Source organism: Thalassophryne amazonica, chromosome 1, assembly GCF_902500255.1.
Source record: "Thalassophryne amazonica chromosome 1, fThaAma1.1, whole genome shotgun sequence".
NCBI lineage: Eukaryota > Metazoa > Chordata > Actinopteri > Batrachoidiformes > Batrachoididae > Thalassophryne > Thalassophryne amazonica.
This window is the reverse complement of record NC_047103.1, coordinates 94,524,862-94,541,484: the sequence shown is the minus strand read 5'-3', so window position 1 is coordinate 94,541,484 and position 16,623 is coordinate 94,524,862. Positions and strand designations below refer to the sequence as shown.

The following is a 16,623-nucleotide window of genomic DNA, read 5'->3' as shown; positions in this document are numbered from 1 at the left end:
CTGTGGAGAGATGAATTCCCACAAAAAATGTTTTGTCTCAAGGCTGCAGTTAGGCGGGATCAGAATAGGGAATCAGAAGACCTTGTGTCACTCTGGGTCAAACAGAAACCAGACCCGGCGCCACGAGGGGGCGTTTGGGGGTGACGCCCCCTCACGTCATCAACCCCGCCCCCTCGGATATGAGAGTTATCAAAAATAAAAAGAAAAAAGAAAGAAAAAGAAATATTGGAAAATATAGCAAAATATTAGTTATTCAATAATATCACATATTTAACAAATAAACCAAATTAATTAAAGTAATTAATTTTAAAACAAACGGATATGGCGTGTGTCTGTGTTCAAGCGATTTGATAGGTTGAGGGTTGTGCTTGTCAGTGCGGCAGAGGGCAAGGATCCTGAGTCCAGCGATTATGGCAAGGTGGACGAACTAAAGCATGCTCGATTTATTCAAGCAGTGTCAGAGCTGGAGTTCCTGGGATTCGTTAAGTCCACCAAGCAAAAGGCAGATCATGCAGCACGACTCACTTGGGGAGGGTGTTAAGGTGCGTTTACACATAACCAAGACGCGTTCCGAATGTCATTTTTCTGTCATTCGTGACACATTCCTGATATTCTTAATGTGACTTAATGCATCTGAATAGGTTTCTTAATAGTGCGTGTTGGTGCGTGATATTCTTGATATTTGTGGAGCATGTTTTTGCCTGTCAAAAAATCTTCCACGAATGTCACACACCACCCTCATTTCGTCTCACGTCGTGGAGGTCGCAACTGAGCGTATTGATCCGTCTTGAGTATTGATCCTTAATAGAATGTGACAACGTTCGTAGTGGTTCCTGTGATGGTTCTTGGAGCCCAAACTGTCACGCGTTATTACGAAGTGACACGGAAACTGTCAAGTTTTGACACGACTTGTAACACGGCGTCACATTTCACTGCGTGCCACGACAGATCAGTTTTCTGTCACGTGCACACAATTAAACTCGGCTCCAAGTGTCGTTCCACAGTTCCTGCTGAAGCTAGTGTCGTTCCACAGTTCTTGCTGAAGCTCCTCAGGATGCTCCTACAGGTGTTCCACCTGCTGTTGTAACCGATGAGCGGGAGAACGAGTCTGAACCAGAGGAGCGAGAGGAGACTCACGTGCAGCCAGACATCTCTGCACGCCTCCAGTCCGGCGGAGGAAGAAGCGAGTGCACAGTTAAACCCTGCTGCATCGCATTCAATTTGATTGCTGACACCAAGTTGGCTAAAAGTCTAATTTCAGTGCTCTTCAACGCGCTCCTGCAGGTGTTCCACCTGCTGCATGTGCCTGATGTTTGGGAAAATGGGTGAGATGAGAGCCGCATGAAGCCACACATCTGGCTCTGTCCATCTCCTCCTCTCTGCGCCACTCCATGGCACAGAGCCCAACTATGCATGCAGTCACAAAGTTCTGTAAACGCAGCATTAATGCTGCATTTACACATAACGACGACAAGTCACGAATGCCGCGAAGTACACATTCTTGGCCGCTGATCACGAATGTGATGATTCGGGGCAGAGGCGTCAGGCTTCCTCAGGAACTGCTGCAACCTGTTACCACACGTTATGATTAATGGCACGTGTTGCTGGAGAATTATCAGGAACCATTACGCACGGTCAAGAATAGTGTTCCGTGTTGGTCACCAGTGACCATCTGGATGATCCAGAGGAGGCATGGGAGAAGGTCATGTGGTCAGATGAGACCAGAATAGAGCTTTTTGGAATCAACTCCACTTACCATGTTTAGAGGATGAGAACAACCCCAAGAAAACCATCCCAACCGTGAAGCATGGGGGTGGAAACATCATACTCTGGGGGTGCTCTTCTGCAAAGGGGACAGGACGACTGCACCGTACTGAAGGGAGGATGGATGGGGGGTCATGTATTGCGAGATTTTGGCAAACAACCTCCTTCCCTCAGTAAGAGTATTGAAGATGGGTCATGTCTGGGTCTTCCAGCATGACAATGACCCCAAACACACAGCCAGGGAAACTAAGGAGGAGCTCCGTAAGAAGCATTTCAAGGTCCTGGAGTGGCCTGGCCAGTCTCCAGACCTGAACTCAATAGAAAAACTTTGGAGGGAGCTGAAACTCCAAACCTGAAAGATTTGGAGAAGATCTGTATGGAGGAGTGGACCAAAATCCCTGCTGCAGTGTGTGCAAACCTGGTGAAAAACTACAGGAAACGTTTGATCTCTGTAATTGCAAACAAAGGCTACTGTACCAAATATTAACATTGATTTTCACAGGTGTTCAAATACTTATTTGCAGCAGTAACATACAAATAAATTATTAAAAAATCATACATTGTGATTTCCGAATTTATTTTTTATTTTTTTAGATTATATCTCTCAAAGTGGACATGCACCTAAGATGGAAATTTCAGACCCCTCCATGATTTCTAAGTGGGAGAACTTGCAAAATTGCAGGGTGTTCAAATACTTATTTTCCTCACTGTACATACATGCATGCACATACACATGTTGGAGAGCAGTTGGAGATGCAAACTATTGACCAAACATGCAAACGAGCGACACTGTCACAGTTGGTATCTCACTGAAGTGGCCACTCGCAGCTGAACACGAATGATACGTTTGCACACAAAATGTTCAGTTCTTATTATCCTGCTATTATCCATGTGAATAGACTGTGGAACCCCACTGTTCCCAATAATGGCAAAATAAAATAAAAATAAGTAAATAATAATAAAGCCTACAGCGCACTCACCGGTTTGTAGAGTGATGTCCTATCTTCCATGTCCAGTATATAATTCTTGCTTGTATGGTCCTTTTGTCCTCGGCTCTGGCATCCATGCACAGCGATAATTCACTTGCTGAAACAACCTCTTCTCTGTGACGCAGTCATGTCCAACAGCGCTTCAAGGGTGTGCATCCTTTAATTAGATTTTTTCTGCTATAACAGCTCTTCATGCCTCCAGATGGCTTCCGGCGTGGTGGATAGTAGGTCAAGGTCGGCGAGGCGGGGCATATAGCATCCGGGTTGCCCGTCCGTCCATCATTCCGTCAGTTCATCTGTCTGTCAGTCTGTTCATCTGTCCGGCTGTCCGTCCCGCAATTCATTCGCCGCAACGTAGTTCGGCACCTATTGCTCGCAAAAACTTAATATTTGGTGGGTACATGCCTTGGAGGAGTACTTCACATGGGTTCAAAGGCCGGTGACCTTAACCTACTTTTCAGGGTCACCAGTGGTCACAACTGTCAAATCCTTCGCCGCAACGTAGCTTTGCACCTATTGCTCGCAGAAACTTCATATTTGGTGGGTACATGCCTTGAAGGAGTACTTCACATGGTTTCGAAGGCCAGTGACCTTGACCTACTTTTCAAGGTCACCAGTGGTCACAACTGTCAAATCCTTTGCCACAACAAAGCTCGGCACCTATTGCTCACAGAAACTTAATATTTGGTAGGTACATGCCTTGGAGGAGTACCTCACATAGATTCAAAGGCCAGTGACCTTGACCTCCATTTCAAGGTCACCAGTGGTTGCATTTGTTTTGAAGGCTGGCGACCGTGACCAACTTTTTATAGTCACATCCTCTAAATAAATATTATGTCAATCTCCAATTTTTTCATTGTATATCCCAGTTTACATCAAACACATAAGGCTTCAACCAAATACCCACCCCATACACATACATATTACTGCACTTTGCATGGAAAATAATACTACGCATGGGGCATTTCCTGATGAATGTCTCTAGGTTGTGTTAGAAGAATGAGCACTGTCAGTTAGCTCCTTCAAATCGTCATCCGTCAGCAAAACAAACTTTTAGCTTAACAAAACTGTTTAACTAAATGCCACTCTCACTAGTGGGCAGTGGTTGCAGTGTGCAATAGTACAAAATGTATGGAACCAAATTTGCACAGTAAATGGAACCAAATTGCATGCTAAATACAATGCAACACAAATAGGACAAATAATCAATGTCATGTGACACACAAAGCACCAATCAAATGACAAGGATCCACTCAGCAGTTATATAAATTCAAATAATGTTTCCTGGTGAGGAAAGCGTGAAAGCACAAAAGCAGCTTATTGATGAGAGCAGCCACTAAAGCTCCCTGAGGTGAAGGAGTTTGGCACCTCAATTCTTCAGCATCTCCTCCATCCTTTACTGTGTCAGCCCTATTTGGAGCTCCCTGTGTGCAAACCTGATGGCTGAAAACCATTGGACCTAGATTAGGGTTGCTCGCCAGGTCTCACCCGTGATCAAACTCTGCCGCTGAAATTCGAATGCCTTCACCCCAGTAAGCGCTGACCCATCAGGGAGGAGTCCCATTCCAGGAAAGGGTCAGTGGGATATAATCCCGGCCGCGGTCTCCAGCGGGGTCCTCCGTCATGGGCTGAGGACTCCCCGGTCTATTGGCATCCGGCTCCGAAGGACCATGAAATGTCAGAGTTGAGCCTGAAAAGGAGATCAACTCAATTAACACAGAAAATGATCATGCAGGAGACACTGAGTTTCTTTTCCTGAATCAGGAGAGAGCAAACGGACAAGACCCTCGTCACTGACCATCCCGTCAGCTCTGAAGGGTCCCACCCACTTGCCTCCTGTATTTATTGAAACAAAGTTGCATACAGACATATGGAAGAGACAATATACAAAAACACAGCGGCGACTCAAAGTCTGTTCTCACATTGGTATGAAAATTGTTATGGCTTTACACCACTCATGGACTGTTCTCAGACAGATACAAGTCTTCTCATAACATGAAGAAAACAGCGTCAATCCTGAGCTGTTGTGCAGGTCACACCGCTCTCTGCTCAAGGCTGGACTGTTAATTAAAATGTTCATCTGTGCTTAGTGAAAAACAAGGCTACTCTACTGCTCACACTTTCCATGTGAGCAAAAATTCATCTTCCTGTGTGAGCAGTTTAATGATTATTCTAGCACTTCAGTGATTAACTAGAAAAGTAATATTAAGTGAAATCACACACATGTATGAAGAACAGGATCAAAGACATAATCAAAGACATAATCAAAGACATTAATAATTGATAAGTACCTTGAAAATTCCCCATCAACATATATGAACAAAACCCGTGAGGTGTCAGTCATACATGAAGCATTTTGCATAATATGATACAAAGACTTAAGTACTATACAGTATTTCATATATATTCCTATGAATTTCTGTGCACATGCACAATGTATGTTTCGCACTTAACATGCAGTTGTGTTTTGATTAAGGTTAAGGTTAGGTTTAGGGTTAGAATAACAGTGACAATAAGATGACTTACCACTTTTTATTTGTGCTCGGCTGATCATCACCACCTCCTGGCAGAACATACACAGGGAACACATGAATTCCACACAAAAAATACGTACAAATATGTATGAATTTTTGTACTCTACATTTTCATGTAAGTTTTACATCATTTTTCTGTGAAAATAGGTTGAATGTACGAGCCAGTGAAAACCACAGTGGTCAATGTTAGTCATGCATCATAATTTCAAAGAAAAGTATGGTTGTGTCTGAGTTGTCAAATAATTTCAGTGAGTCTGAGCCTGTGATCTGCTGAATGTGTGAGTTTTCACTGACATGAAGTTTTCTCTTATCGCATTTCTGTAAACTTTGTGGTGTTCACCATCTGGTATTGTCTGCAAGGTTCGGAATGGAAGTACTCCAGACTCACCATTGATTGGTCGGTTCTGTGGCAACACCCTCCCTAACCCCATCTTCCCACAATCCAACCTGCTCTACCTACACTTCCGCAGTGACGTCTCCCTTGCTCGAGATGGGTTTGAGGCTACTTGGACCTCTTCCCCTCATGGTCAGAACTGTTCAAATCATTGACTGTTCACAGAATTTATAAAACAAACAGCAGTTTTTAAATCTTTGTCACAGCTTACTAATTGTGTCAAATGGGAAATGTTAATAACTCCACTAATAAATTTTGGTCCTTCAACAGTAATGCAGTGTGACACTCACAGTAATACATCTCCAGTTTTGTTTTGTTTTTTGTTTTTTTAATGACAGTTTGTTTCCAAATCATTTTGATATTTGCTATCAAATTGGTGATCTCTGTGCGATGACCATGACCCTGTTTTGGTTTCACCAGTTTTTTGGAACTTGTGCTGTTGACAAAGGCTGCAAATCCTGCTTTTAGATTTTGATCACACGTTTGTGTCTTCTAGGTTGTGGTGGTACTCTGTTCGGGGACCATGGTTCATTTGCAAGTCCCAACTACCCGGACACCTATTCCAATGGCACCCAATGTGAATGGCTCATCACAGCACCTAGATGGCGAGTGGTGACCGTGACCTTTGCCCAGATCCATATCGATGACCCTGGTGATTGTCAGAACAACTTCCTGAAGTTGTATGATGGCCCAGACTCCTCCTCACAGCCCGTAGGACCTTACTGTGGTGCGGTATGTAAACACAGCCTGTTTTATGTCCATGCCTGTGTGAGTGTCAGCTGACAAGTTTGAATAATTGGCTGTTGGTGAACTTGACTATTTAAAAGCCCAAAGTATTTTCTCTGCATGCATGACTGATACTTTAAGCTGTAGCTGTGGCTTTGCAGTGGTTTCTTGTTCTCTAGTTTTCTAGTTTTCACTTTTTTTTCTAATTTGGAAACTATTTTCCCATGTGCTTTAGTGGTTTATCATACTGGAATATTCCTTTTTTGCCAAGCTTCTGCAAAGGTGTCGTCTTACTAGCCTGTACTTCAACAGACATTCTTTAATAAACCTATAAATGCTCTTTTCCCAACACCTTTTGCACTGATGCAGGTCCATATCATCACACTCCCACCTCCGTGCTTCACTGCATTTACTTTGGAAGTCCTGATTGAATTCATGCCAAATATGCTGAACCCATCTTGGTCTTGCCTCATAAAAAAATATGCGCTGACAATATTCATCAGGCTTCTTACATGATCTTGAGCAAAATTTTATTTTGCTTTTTTTTTTTTTGTGCTGAAGAGCAAGGATTGACTTTTTCTTGGACACTTTCCATAGAGACTGACAATATGTAATGTCTTTTGCACTGTCTGGGCATTCACAGAAACTCTCATTCCCATGGATAACTCCTTTAAAAAGTATGAAGATATTGCTCATCTTTTTATCAGCAGTGGCGGTTCTACACTGAATTACTCCCCGGGCAAGACCCCCTCCGAGCCTACCCCCAAATTATTATTTATTATTAATATTTTACAAGTGCCCCTTCAATTGAAATTGATATCAAAAGACTACAGGCTACAAAATAGCTCAAAACATCCATGAGTTGCAAATGTGAATAAACACGCCCTTACATGTTAAATGTCTGTCATTAGACGCTTTATTTAAATCTGTCTTTCAGGGAGGAACAATTAGCTCTTTTATTAAGGTGCATATTTGTCTCAATGTTTGTAAATATCAGGGTAAATGTGTAAATAATTAGCATGAACTAATCTGCTAAAGTTTTAGGTTTGACAGAAATTTGATAATTTATATTTGCTTTTTTCTCCCTAATTTTTGCTCTTCATCTATGGGTCAAAATAAATTCTAAACTGAAATGTTACTAGCGAATCCATGTCAATGAAATCAAATGTGATTCTTTTTCTCCCTCAAATAAACCAGTTAATTATGAAGATAAGCCTCATTGTAAATGTTATTATTGTTAGTATTATTATTATTTTGTCAGTGTACGTGACATTAAAAAGAGTTGCCAGCTGCTGGAAATTGATTGTAAAAACACACACTCTTGCAGGCACACAAAAAAGGGCCAGATTCAGTCACTTCAACTAGTAATGTGAACACAGCATACGTTCTAAGCCGTCTTTGGCTCTCCTTTCTGCAAACTTTTTTTTTCCACAAGTGGTAGAGAAGCCTGAATCTTCGACTGGACTGGGTTGCTTGATGCGAGGACGTTTCGCTTCAAATCGCAGAAGCTTCCTCAGCTAAAATTCTTGCTCTGGTGGTCTGACTTCTGTCTTGACTCTTGTAGAGATGAATAATCAAGAAGTCACAAAAGCTGGAGTTTTAAACCTAACCAGACCCCTCCTACCGAGAGGCAGACTGCTATAGGCTAGTGACTAAACAATAGCTCTAATTAGCACCTATTGTGCTCTAGTTAGCACCCTCCTAATGACAGGGCAGCTGTCCCTCTCCTGATGGCTCCCTTGACGACTCTGCTGATGACGTGAATAACTCATTACCATGAACAAAAGACTGAAACTGCTTTGACCTGAGTACCCCATTGTAAACAGGGGATAAAGCGTGTCTCAGACCCCCTCCCCAGTTAAGGCTGGGTTTCAGACATTTCACAAAGAATGCCTCCTTGACCCCTCTCTCCCAGAGAGGGGTCAAGGAGGCATTCTTGTTCATGGTAATGAGTCATTCACGTCATCAGCAGAGTCATCAAGGGAGCCATCAGGAGAGGGACAGCTGCCCTGTCATTAGGAGGGTGCTAACTAGAGCACAATAGGTGCTAATTAAAGCTATTGTTTAGTCACTAGCCTATAGCAGTCTGCCTCTTGGTAGGAGGGGTCTGGTTAGGTTTAAAACTCCAGCTTTTGTGACTTCTTGATTATTCTTCTCTACAAGAGTCAAGACAGAAGTCAGACCACCAGAGCAAGAATTTTAGCTGAGGAAGCTTCTGCAATTTGGAGCGAAACATCCTCGCGTCAAGCAACCCAGTCCAGTCGAAGATTCAAGCCTCTCTACTATGGAAACCACCTGGACAACTGAAAGCCTACACAGAAACTTTTCCACAAGTGGGCAGTTTGTTCTCTCCGGTGACATTCAAACCCGTTCTTACACCTTGTCTGTCTGCTTTCAAAGGCTGCCTGCCTCGTTTTTGCCGGATGATCTGCAGACCGCACGGCAGGAGAGCACCTGTCCCCGTTCCTGCCGCACACCAAGAGGATTCGGCTGCGCCCAGCTTGGGATGTAGCTGAATCCTCTCCGTGTGCGGCAGGACATTTCACACAATTCAGAAAAACATGCAGGAATTATAGACCTGTATTTATAATATTATGAATGAGATGTGTGTTATTTGGAAGAAAGTCGAGGTTTAACTGACTTTAGCCCACGAAGCACCCCACCTTGTCCCTTCCATTACAAAGACGTGAACTGTCCACCGCACGCCCCTCCCCGTTTCTTTCACCATCTTACTGCTTCTGTGAAGTCTGACAGCAAGAAGAGTGCCTACAGCCGCCTGCAGGGGGCGCCAATTTGACAATTCCACACAGAGTGACAAGAAAACCATTTTACAGTGGAGATTGTTATTATTATTATTTGTCCAGTGCTCGTGCCCACGGTACCGCCCTGGGGGGGGGTAATGAGAGCAGATCATTTGAAGTTCCCATAATGCCTTTTGGCATAGGTGTCTGTTTAATGCGCAAACCTTGAGAAATAGTACATTACTTTAAAAAAATATGTGCAATAATCATATTTTCACTTTGTAAAAATTACAGAGTTGTTGTTAATTTAGATAAACTGTCCAGAATTAGTTGGTTTTAAATGAAACCATGAGTAGAAGGTGTTTTGCACTTAATGTCTTTTGCCCACTGTCTGAGTCGATGCATGTTGAAAGTAAACAACTTTTTTTTTCTTCTTTGCAAAAGCATCTGGCAGCCGGTCTGCCCCCTTCTGCTGGGGGAGGACTGAGGTTCTCACAGCAGCCTGATTATTTCAAAACATACAACAGGAATTAACATGTTGCATTTTAGGTTTTTACAGATATTTCTGACCATTAAAGTTTACTCACTATGCCAGCAAAAAAAATGTTAGCGGACTGAAAGTTAGCGGAACTAAATTTAGTGGAAGCTAATTGGACCGCTGATGGTTTTCAAAGTTAGCTAAAAAGCTAATCTGTTTATGAAAAAGTTAGATTTGCTAATTAGGGGTTAGTAGATTAGCGGAAATGTGCCCACCACTGAGATTAGGAATGAGTATATCAGAGGGATAGTGCAAATAGGTCGGTTTGGACCCGGATTATATCTGGAGAAGAATGCTGAAGATTGAGCCAGCAGACAGGAGGCCAAAGAGGAGGTTCATGGATGTGGTGCAGGCCCGGATCCAGACCGGTTTGGACCGATGCAGTTGCATCGGTCAAATTTTTTTTACGCATCATTCGTCATCTGTAAAAAAAAAAAAAAAATCTTGAATAATCCAAAATAGTGCCAAACGTTTCCCCATGGTGAACACAGCTTTTGATTTGATCCCACAATGCACCGCGCAGGTGTACACACACAGGAAAATTCAAACCAGATCAAAACAAACATAGCATCAGTCCAGTCAAGTCGATGATCATGGCATCCAGGAAAAAAAGTTGTTGTGCAAGGAAAATTGGGTGCTTATTTCAGCAAGAAACGGTGAGTGGTTTATAAATAGGTTTCAGACAATAGTGTGGTTTGAAAGCCATTCTATGATGACTGAAATTGCATTTTCTGTGATTTTCCGACTAAAATCGTTGGTCAATCGATGGCCGAAACTTGGAAAAAAAAACCCCACTTGCTCAGTCGCGTCGATTGTTGATGCCGACGATATCGGACATGCCACATGCATTGATAGTAAAAGTATTTAATTTATCCATAAATCATCATGGAAGTATGCCTGGTTTAAGTGTATTTATGCCACACACAAACTTTCAGATCAGAAAACATTTTATTTATTTACTAAATACATGTATCCGAACGAAGGCACTCATTCGGTCACGTGGCATAGGACACTTTCCGATAATCAAAGAAATTAAATCATTGTTGACACACAGAACTTTCTTCATATTTTAAATACACTGTAAATTGGTAGTTATAGTTTTTCTTCTAGAGTGAAGAAATACTGTTAGAAATAAATTCTATAAAATTCCAAAAACTACACTGTAAATTTGTAGATCTATTTTTTTCTTCTGGAGCGAATAAATATTAAAAATAAATTCTATAAAATTCTAAAAATGACACTGTAAATTTGCAGATCTACTTTTCTTCTGGAGCAAATAAATAAATTCTGCAAAATTTTAAAAACTTGCTCATTTTTAAATTATAGGGAAGTTCCACAGCCATGTGATACACTAATAAAATAAAATACGAATAAAAGAATGAAGATTATTAAATAACAAGACGCATACGATTTTTATTTTATCATTGGGCAAAAATGCATCTGTCAGATTTTCACTCTGGATCCAGCCCTGTGGTGAAGGAGAGAAGGTGGCTGGTGTCAATGGAGATGCAGGAGACAGGGTGACATCGAGACAGATGAGCTGCTGTGGCGACCCCTAACAGGAGCCGCTGGAAGAAGAAGAAAATTGACAAAATGAAATTTGCTTAAAGTTTATATTAAACTGTATGCATGCTATTCACATTTGATAATGAGATGATTAATGGCTTTAATAGACATTATCATTCTGATTTCATCTGTAACTCTGCTGTTTTACACAGGAAACCAACATTGCTCCGTTCACAGCTTCCTTTCATCAGGTCTACATTGTGTTCCAAGCACAGTACGCCATCCTGCCATCTGGGTTCAGACTGACGTGGAGCAGCTGAAGGAATAATCAGCACACCTATATAACATACATGTCAAATGCTTTTATTTCTGTGACCAATATAAATAAAAAGATACAGTAATTAGAATAAATAATTGATCCATGGATTCAAAAGGTGGTAGTCATTTGTCTCTTTGGTGAAGGTGTTTACCCTTTTTATTGCTGAATGAATGTGTTTGCTGTGTTTCCACATTAATGCTGTATTTTGGCTGTTTTGGCAGTTATCGGCATGTATAACTGAGTATCATCAGCATAGCAGTGAAAGGTAATCCCAAAGCGCTGTAATATGTGCCCAAGGGGTGCTATATAAAGGGAGAAAAGCAGATGGGCCAAAGACGGACCCCTGTGGAACGCCAAATTTCATGTCACTAAGGTTAGAGGTAGTGTTACTGTACAAAACACAGTGAGAACGACTGGTCAAGTATGACGTCAACCATGCAAGGGCACTCCCAGTAAACCCACAATGATTTTCCAGCCTATCAAGTAGAATATGGTGATCCACAGTATCAAATGCAGCACTGAGATCTAACAGCACAAGAACCATAGTGGTGTCCGAATCCATTGCAAGAAGATCATTCACCACTTTAGTGAGAGCCGTCTCTGTGGAAGGATATTTTAGACTGCAGTGGCTCATAGAGATTATTTTCAGTAAAATAGTCCACAAGCTGCCATGACACCACTTTTTCCAGAATTTTAGAGCAAAATGATAGATTTGATATCGGCTGATAGTTTTTCAATACACTAGGGTCAAGATTAGGTTTCTTAAGTAATGGTTTAATCACTGCAGATTTGAAACATTTAGAATTTTGAACTATGCCATTTCTGTTCTAGACCTCGAGCCTTATGCTTGAGGTCACACAGGTAATCATTGAACCAAGGTGACTGTGTTTTGGGGGAGTGCGGTCTTGACAAAGGTGGTGCAATCATGTAGAGTGTAGTTTTGAGCACTGAGTTTAAACTATCCACAAGACTGTCTACCGATTTGAGTATTTGCCAAATGTGAAGCTAAGACATCAGGCAGTCTAGCTTTGAGTTCAGTCTTAGTTGAGGAGTTGATGCATTGCTGTAGTGATATATAAGGTTGTTGTTCCACTAAACACAGCAGTGAAACTGTAAACTTAATAAGTGAGTAATCAGAGACCACTGATGTAAGGCATGATGTCAATATTCGTGACAGCAATACCACTTGCGAGAACCAAATCCATGGTATTTCCACTTATGTGCATCGAGTCCTGAATTCATTACTGAAATTCCTAATGCATCCACAATTTCCATAAATGATTTGGAGAGGGGATCAGAAGGCTTATTCATATGAACCTTAAAGTCACCAATGATCAGAATGTTATCTGCACTCGTTGACAAGTTAGAGATGAACACACCAAATTCATCTAAGAATTCAGAGTATGGGCCAGGAGGCCTATATACAGTGATAAAGTAATACGGCTGATTTTTATTCTTCTGACCTTGGCAATGCGTAATATCCTGAGCAGAGTGGAGAATCAGATGCTCAAATGAGTTATATTTGTGACCCCCAACAGCTAATAAGCTAAACATAGATTTATAAATAAGAGCAACACCCCTGCCTTCCTTTGCATCATGAGGGACGTGACTGAATGTATATGCTGGTGGGCAGGTCTCATTTAAAGGGAGGACAGCTGTAGGTTTAAGCCAGGTTTCACATAACCCAGTCATATCTAAGTGATGATCAATATTTAGATCATTAATCAACAATGATTTTGAGGATGAACTGTTTGGGTTTAGGGGTGGTTCCAGAGTAGCATATATAAGATGCCTAGAAGTTGGTTTAATTTTGAGACATTCCACGCGTGTTGTAGGTAGCAGACACAAAATCTTTGATATTGCTGGAACAGCCAACGGGCCATCCTCAATTTCAACATCATCCAATGTAGTAAGGGGTATTAAGATTGGAAAGCATATTCCTCTATGATTTTTATGGACACATCTACGGAAGCAGGCCACAGTCTCAACTTGTTGAATTTCCCTCCCTGGCAGATAAACTGCACGATCACCATAGTGGATTTTCTCCACTAATTTCCCTGCTAAGATAATGGATTCCACACCCATATTTGTCATAATCACCTGCTCCATGGCCTACTGTAAATTCCTACAACCATTTGGCACAGCTTCACCATCAATGCCAGTTGTGGACCAAATTCTAATGACTTTGATGAAACTAAGACAAAACTTTGTCAAGGTTGAGTTGGCACACCGATTTAAAATATCACAAGGTCAGGTCAGCAAGACAGTGGGATGTGGGTAGATGTGTGAACTCAGACGTAAGTTGGAAAACAGTCACCACTCACTCATCTTCAACCGCTTTTCTGGGTTTGGATCGTGGGGGCAACAGCTCCAGCAGGGGACCCCAGACTTCCCTTTCCTGTGCCACATTGTCCACCGCTGACTGGGGGATCCCGAGGCATTGCCAGACCAGTGTGGAGATATAATCTCTCCACCTAGTCCTGGTTCTTCCCCGGGGTCTCCTCCCAGATGGACATGCCTGGAACACCTCCCTAGGGAGGCGCCCAGGAGGCATCCTTACCAGATGCCCGAACCACCTCACCTGGCTCCTTTCAACGCGAAGGAGCAGCAACTCTACTCTGAGCTCCCCACGGATGACCAAACTTCTCACCCTATCTCTAAGGGAGACACCAGCCGATACGATCACAAAATCGCTCATCGATCTTCGTCCCAGGGTGCTCTGGTACTATGTACACTTATGAGCATCCTTATGTTTGAACATGGTATTCATTATGGACAGTCCGTGACAAGCACAGAAGTCCAATAACAAAGGACCATTTGGGTTTAGATCAGGGAGGCCATTCCTCCCAATCACACCTCTCAAGGTGTCTCTGTCATTGCCCACATGTGCGTTGAAGTCCCCCAGCAGAACAATGGAATCCCCGACCAGAGCCCCATACAGGACTCCATTCAGGGACTCCAAGAAGGCTGAATACTCCAAAATGCTGTTCGGTGCATACGCACAAACAGTCAGAGGTCCCCCCCCCCCCCCCCCCCCCCGCTATCCGAAGATGCAGGGAGGTAACCCTCTCGTCTGCTGGAGTAAACTCCAACATAGCGGTGCTCAGCCGGGGACTCGTGAGTCCCTCCAGCATGTCCTGGGTCTTCCCCGGGGCCTCCTCCCAATGGGACGTGCCCCGAACACCTCTCCAGTGAGGCGTCCAGGGGGCATCAAGAAAAGATGCCTGAGCCACCTCAGCTGGCTCCTTTCGATGTGGAGGAGCAGTGGCTCAACTCTGAGCTCCTCCCGATGGACCGAGCTCCTCACCCTATCTCTAAGGGAGCACCCAGCCACCCTGCAGAGGAAACTCATCTCGGCCACTTGTACTCGCAGTCTCATTCTTTCGGTCATGAGCCAAATCTCATGACCATAGGTAAGGATCAGAACGTAGATTGATCGGTAAATCAAGAGCTTTGCCCCCCTGCTCAGCTCTCTTTTCACCATGATGGTCCGATACAGCGACCGCATCACTGCAGACACTGCACCGATCCGTCTGTTGATCTCACGCTCCATCCATCCCTCGCTCGTGAACAAGACCCCAAGATACTTAAACACCTCCACTTGAGGCAAGGACACTCCACCGACCTGAAGAGGGCAAGGTAGCTTTTTCCGGTCGAGAACCATGGCCTCAGATTTGGAGGTGCTGATTTTCATCCTGGACGCTTCACACTCTGCTGCAAACCGCCCCAGTGCACACTGAAGGTCCTGATTTGACAATGCCAACAGAACCACATCATCTGCAAACAGCAGAGATGAGATTCTGTGGTTCCCATACCGGACCCACTCTACACTCTGGCTGCACCTAGAAATTCTGTCCATAAAGGTAATGAACAGAACCGGTGACAAAGGGCAGCACTGGCAGAGACCAACATGCACTGGAAACAGGTTTGACTTACTACCTGTAATGTGAACCACACTCCTGCTGCGGTCGTACAGGAACCAGCTAGCCCTTAGCAAAGGACCCCATACTCCCAGAGCACCCCCCACAGGGTGCTCCGAGGGACACGGTCAAATACCTTCTCCAGATCCACAAAGCACATGTGGACTGGTTGGGTGAACTCCCATGAACCCTCAAGCACCCGATGGAGGGTGTAGAGCTGGTCCAGTGTGCCATGATCAGGACGAAAACCACACTCCTCCTCCTGAATCTGAGGTTCGACTATTGGTCGAATTCTTCTCTCCAGTACTCTGGAATAGACCTTACCGGGGAGGCTGAGGAGTGTGATCCCCTGTAGTTGGAACACACCCTCCGCTCCCCCTTCTTAAACAGAGGGACCACCACCCCGGTCTGACAATTCAGAGGCACTGTTCCTGACCGCCACGCGATGTTGCAGAGGCGTGTCAACCAAGACAGTCCCACAACATCCAGAGACTTAAGGTACTCAGGATGGATTTCATCCACCCCAGGAGCCTTGCCACCGAGGAGCTTTCTGTCCACCTTGGTGACTTCGGCCTGGGTGATGGATGAGCCCGCCTCTGAGTCCCCAGTCTCTGCTTCCTCTTCGGAAGACGTGATGATGGGATTGAGGAGATCCTTGAAGTATTCCTTCCACCTCCAGACAACATCCCCAGTCAGGATCAACAGCTCCCCACCTGCACCGTAGACAGTGCCGGTGGAGAGCTGCTTCTGCCCCCTGAGGCGTCGGACGTTTTGCCAGAATTTCCTCAAGGCCGACTGATAGTCCTCCTCCATGGCCTCCCCGAACTCCTCCCAGACCCAAGTTTTTGCCTCTGTGATTGCACGGGCTGCAGCACGCTTGGCCTGCCAGTACCTGTCAGCTGCCTCCGGGGTCCCACTTACTAACAAAGACAAGTAGGACTCCTTCTTCAGCTTGACAGGATCCATTACTTCCGGCGTCCACCACAGGGTTCCGGGATTGCTGCCGTGACAGGCACCAGAGACCTTGCGACAACAGCTACGAGTGGCCGCATCGACAATGGAGGTGGCGAACATGGTCCACTCGGACTCCATGTCTCCAACCTCCCCCGGGATCTGGGAGAAGCTCTCCCGGAGGTGGGAGTTGAAGACTTCGCTGACACAGGGTTCCACCAGTCATTCCCAGCAGACCCTC

The 16,623-nt window shown here is 44.0% G+C and overlaps 1 protein-coding gene across 1 annotated transcript in view; it reads left to right on the top strand.

Annotated features, from left to right (window-relative positions):
* The window catches only part of cubn (cubilin (intrinsic factor-cobalamin receptor)), a 362,295-nt gene extending 350,583 nt beyond the window's left edge, over nt 1–11,712 (top strand). The window contains exons 65-67 of the mRNA XM_034169223.1: nt 5,648–5,813; nt 6,178–6,413; nt 11,405–11,712. Coding sequence (XP_034025114.1) covers nt 5,648–5,813; nt 6,178–6,413; nt 11,405–11,512 — 510 coding nt within the window. The 3' untranslated portion in view covers nt 11,513–11,712. The remainder of the gene's footprint in view (nt 1–5,647; nt 5,814–6,177; nt 6,414–11,404) is intronic.
* Nucleotides 11,713–16,623: the final 4,911 nt, after the last annotated feature.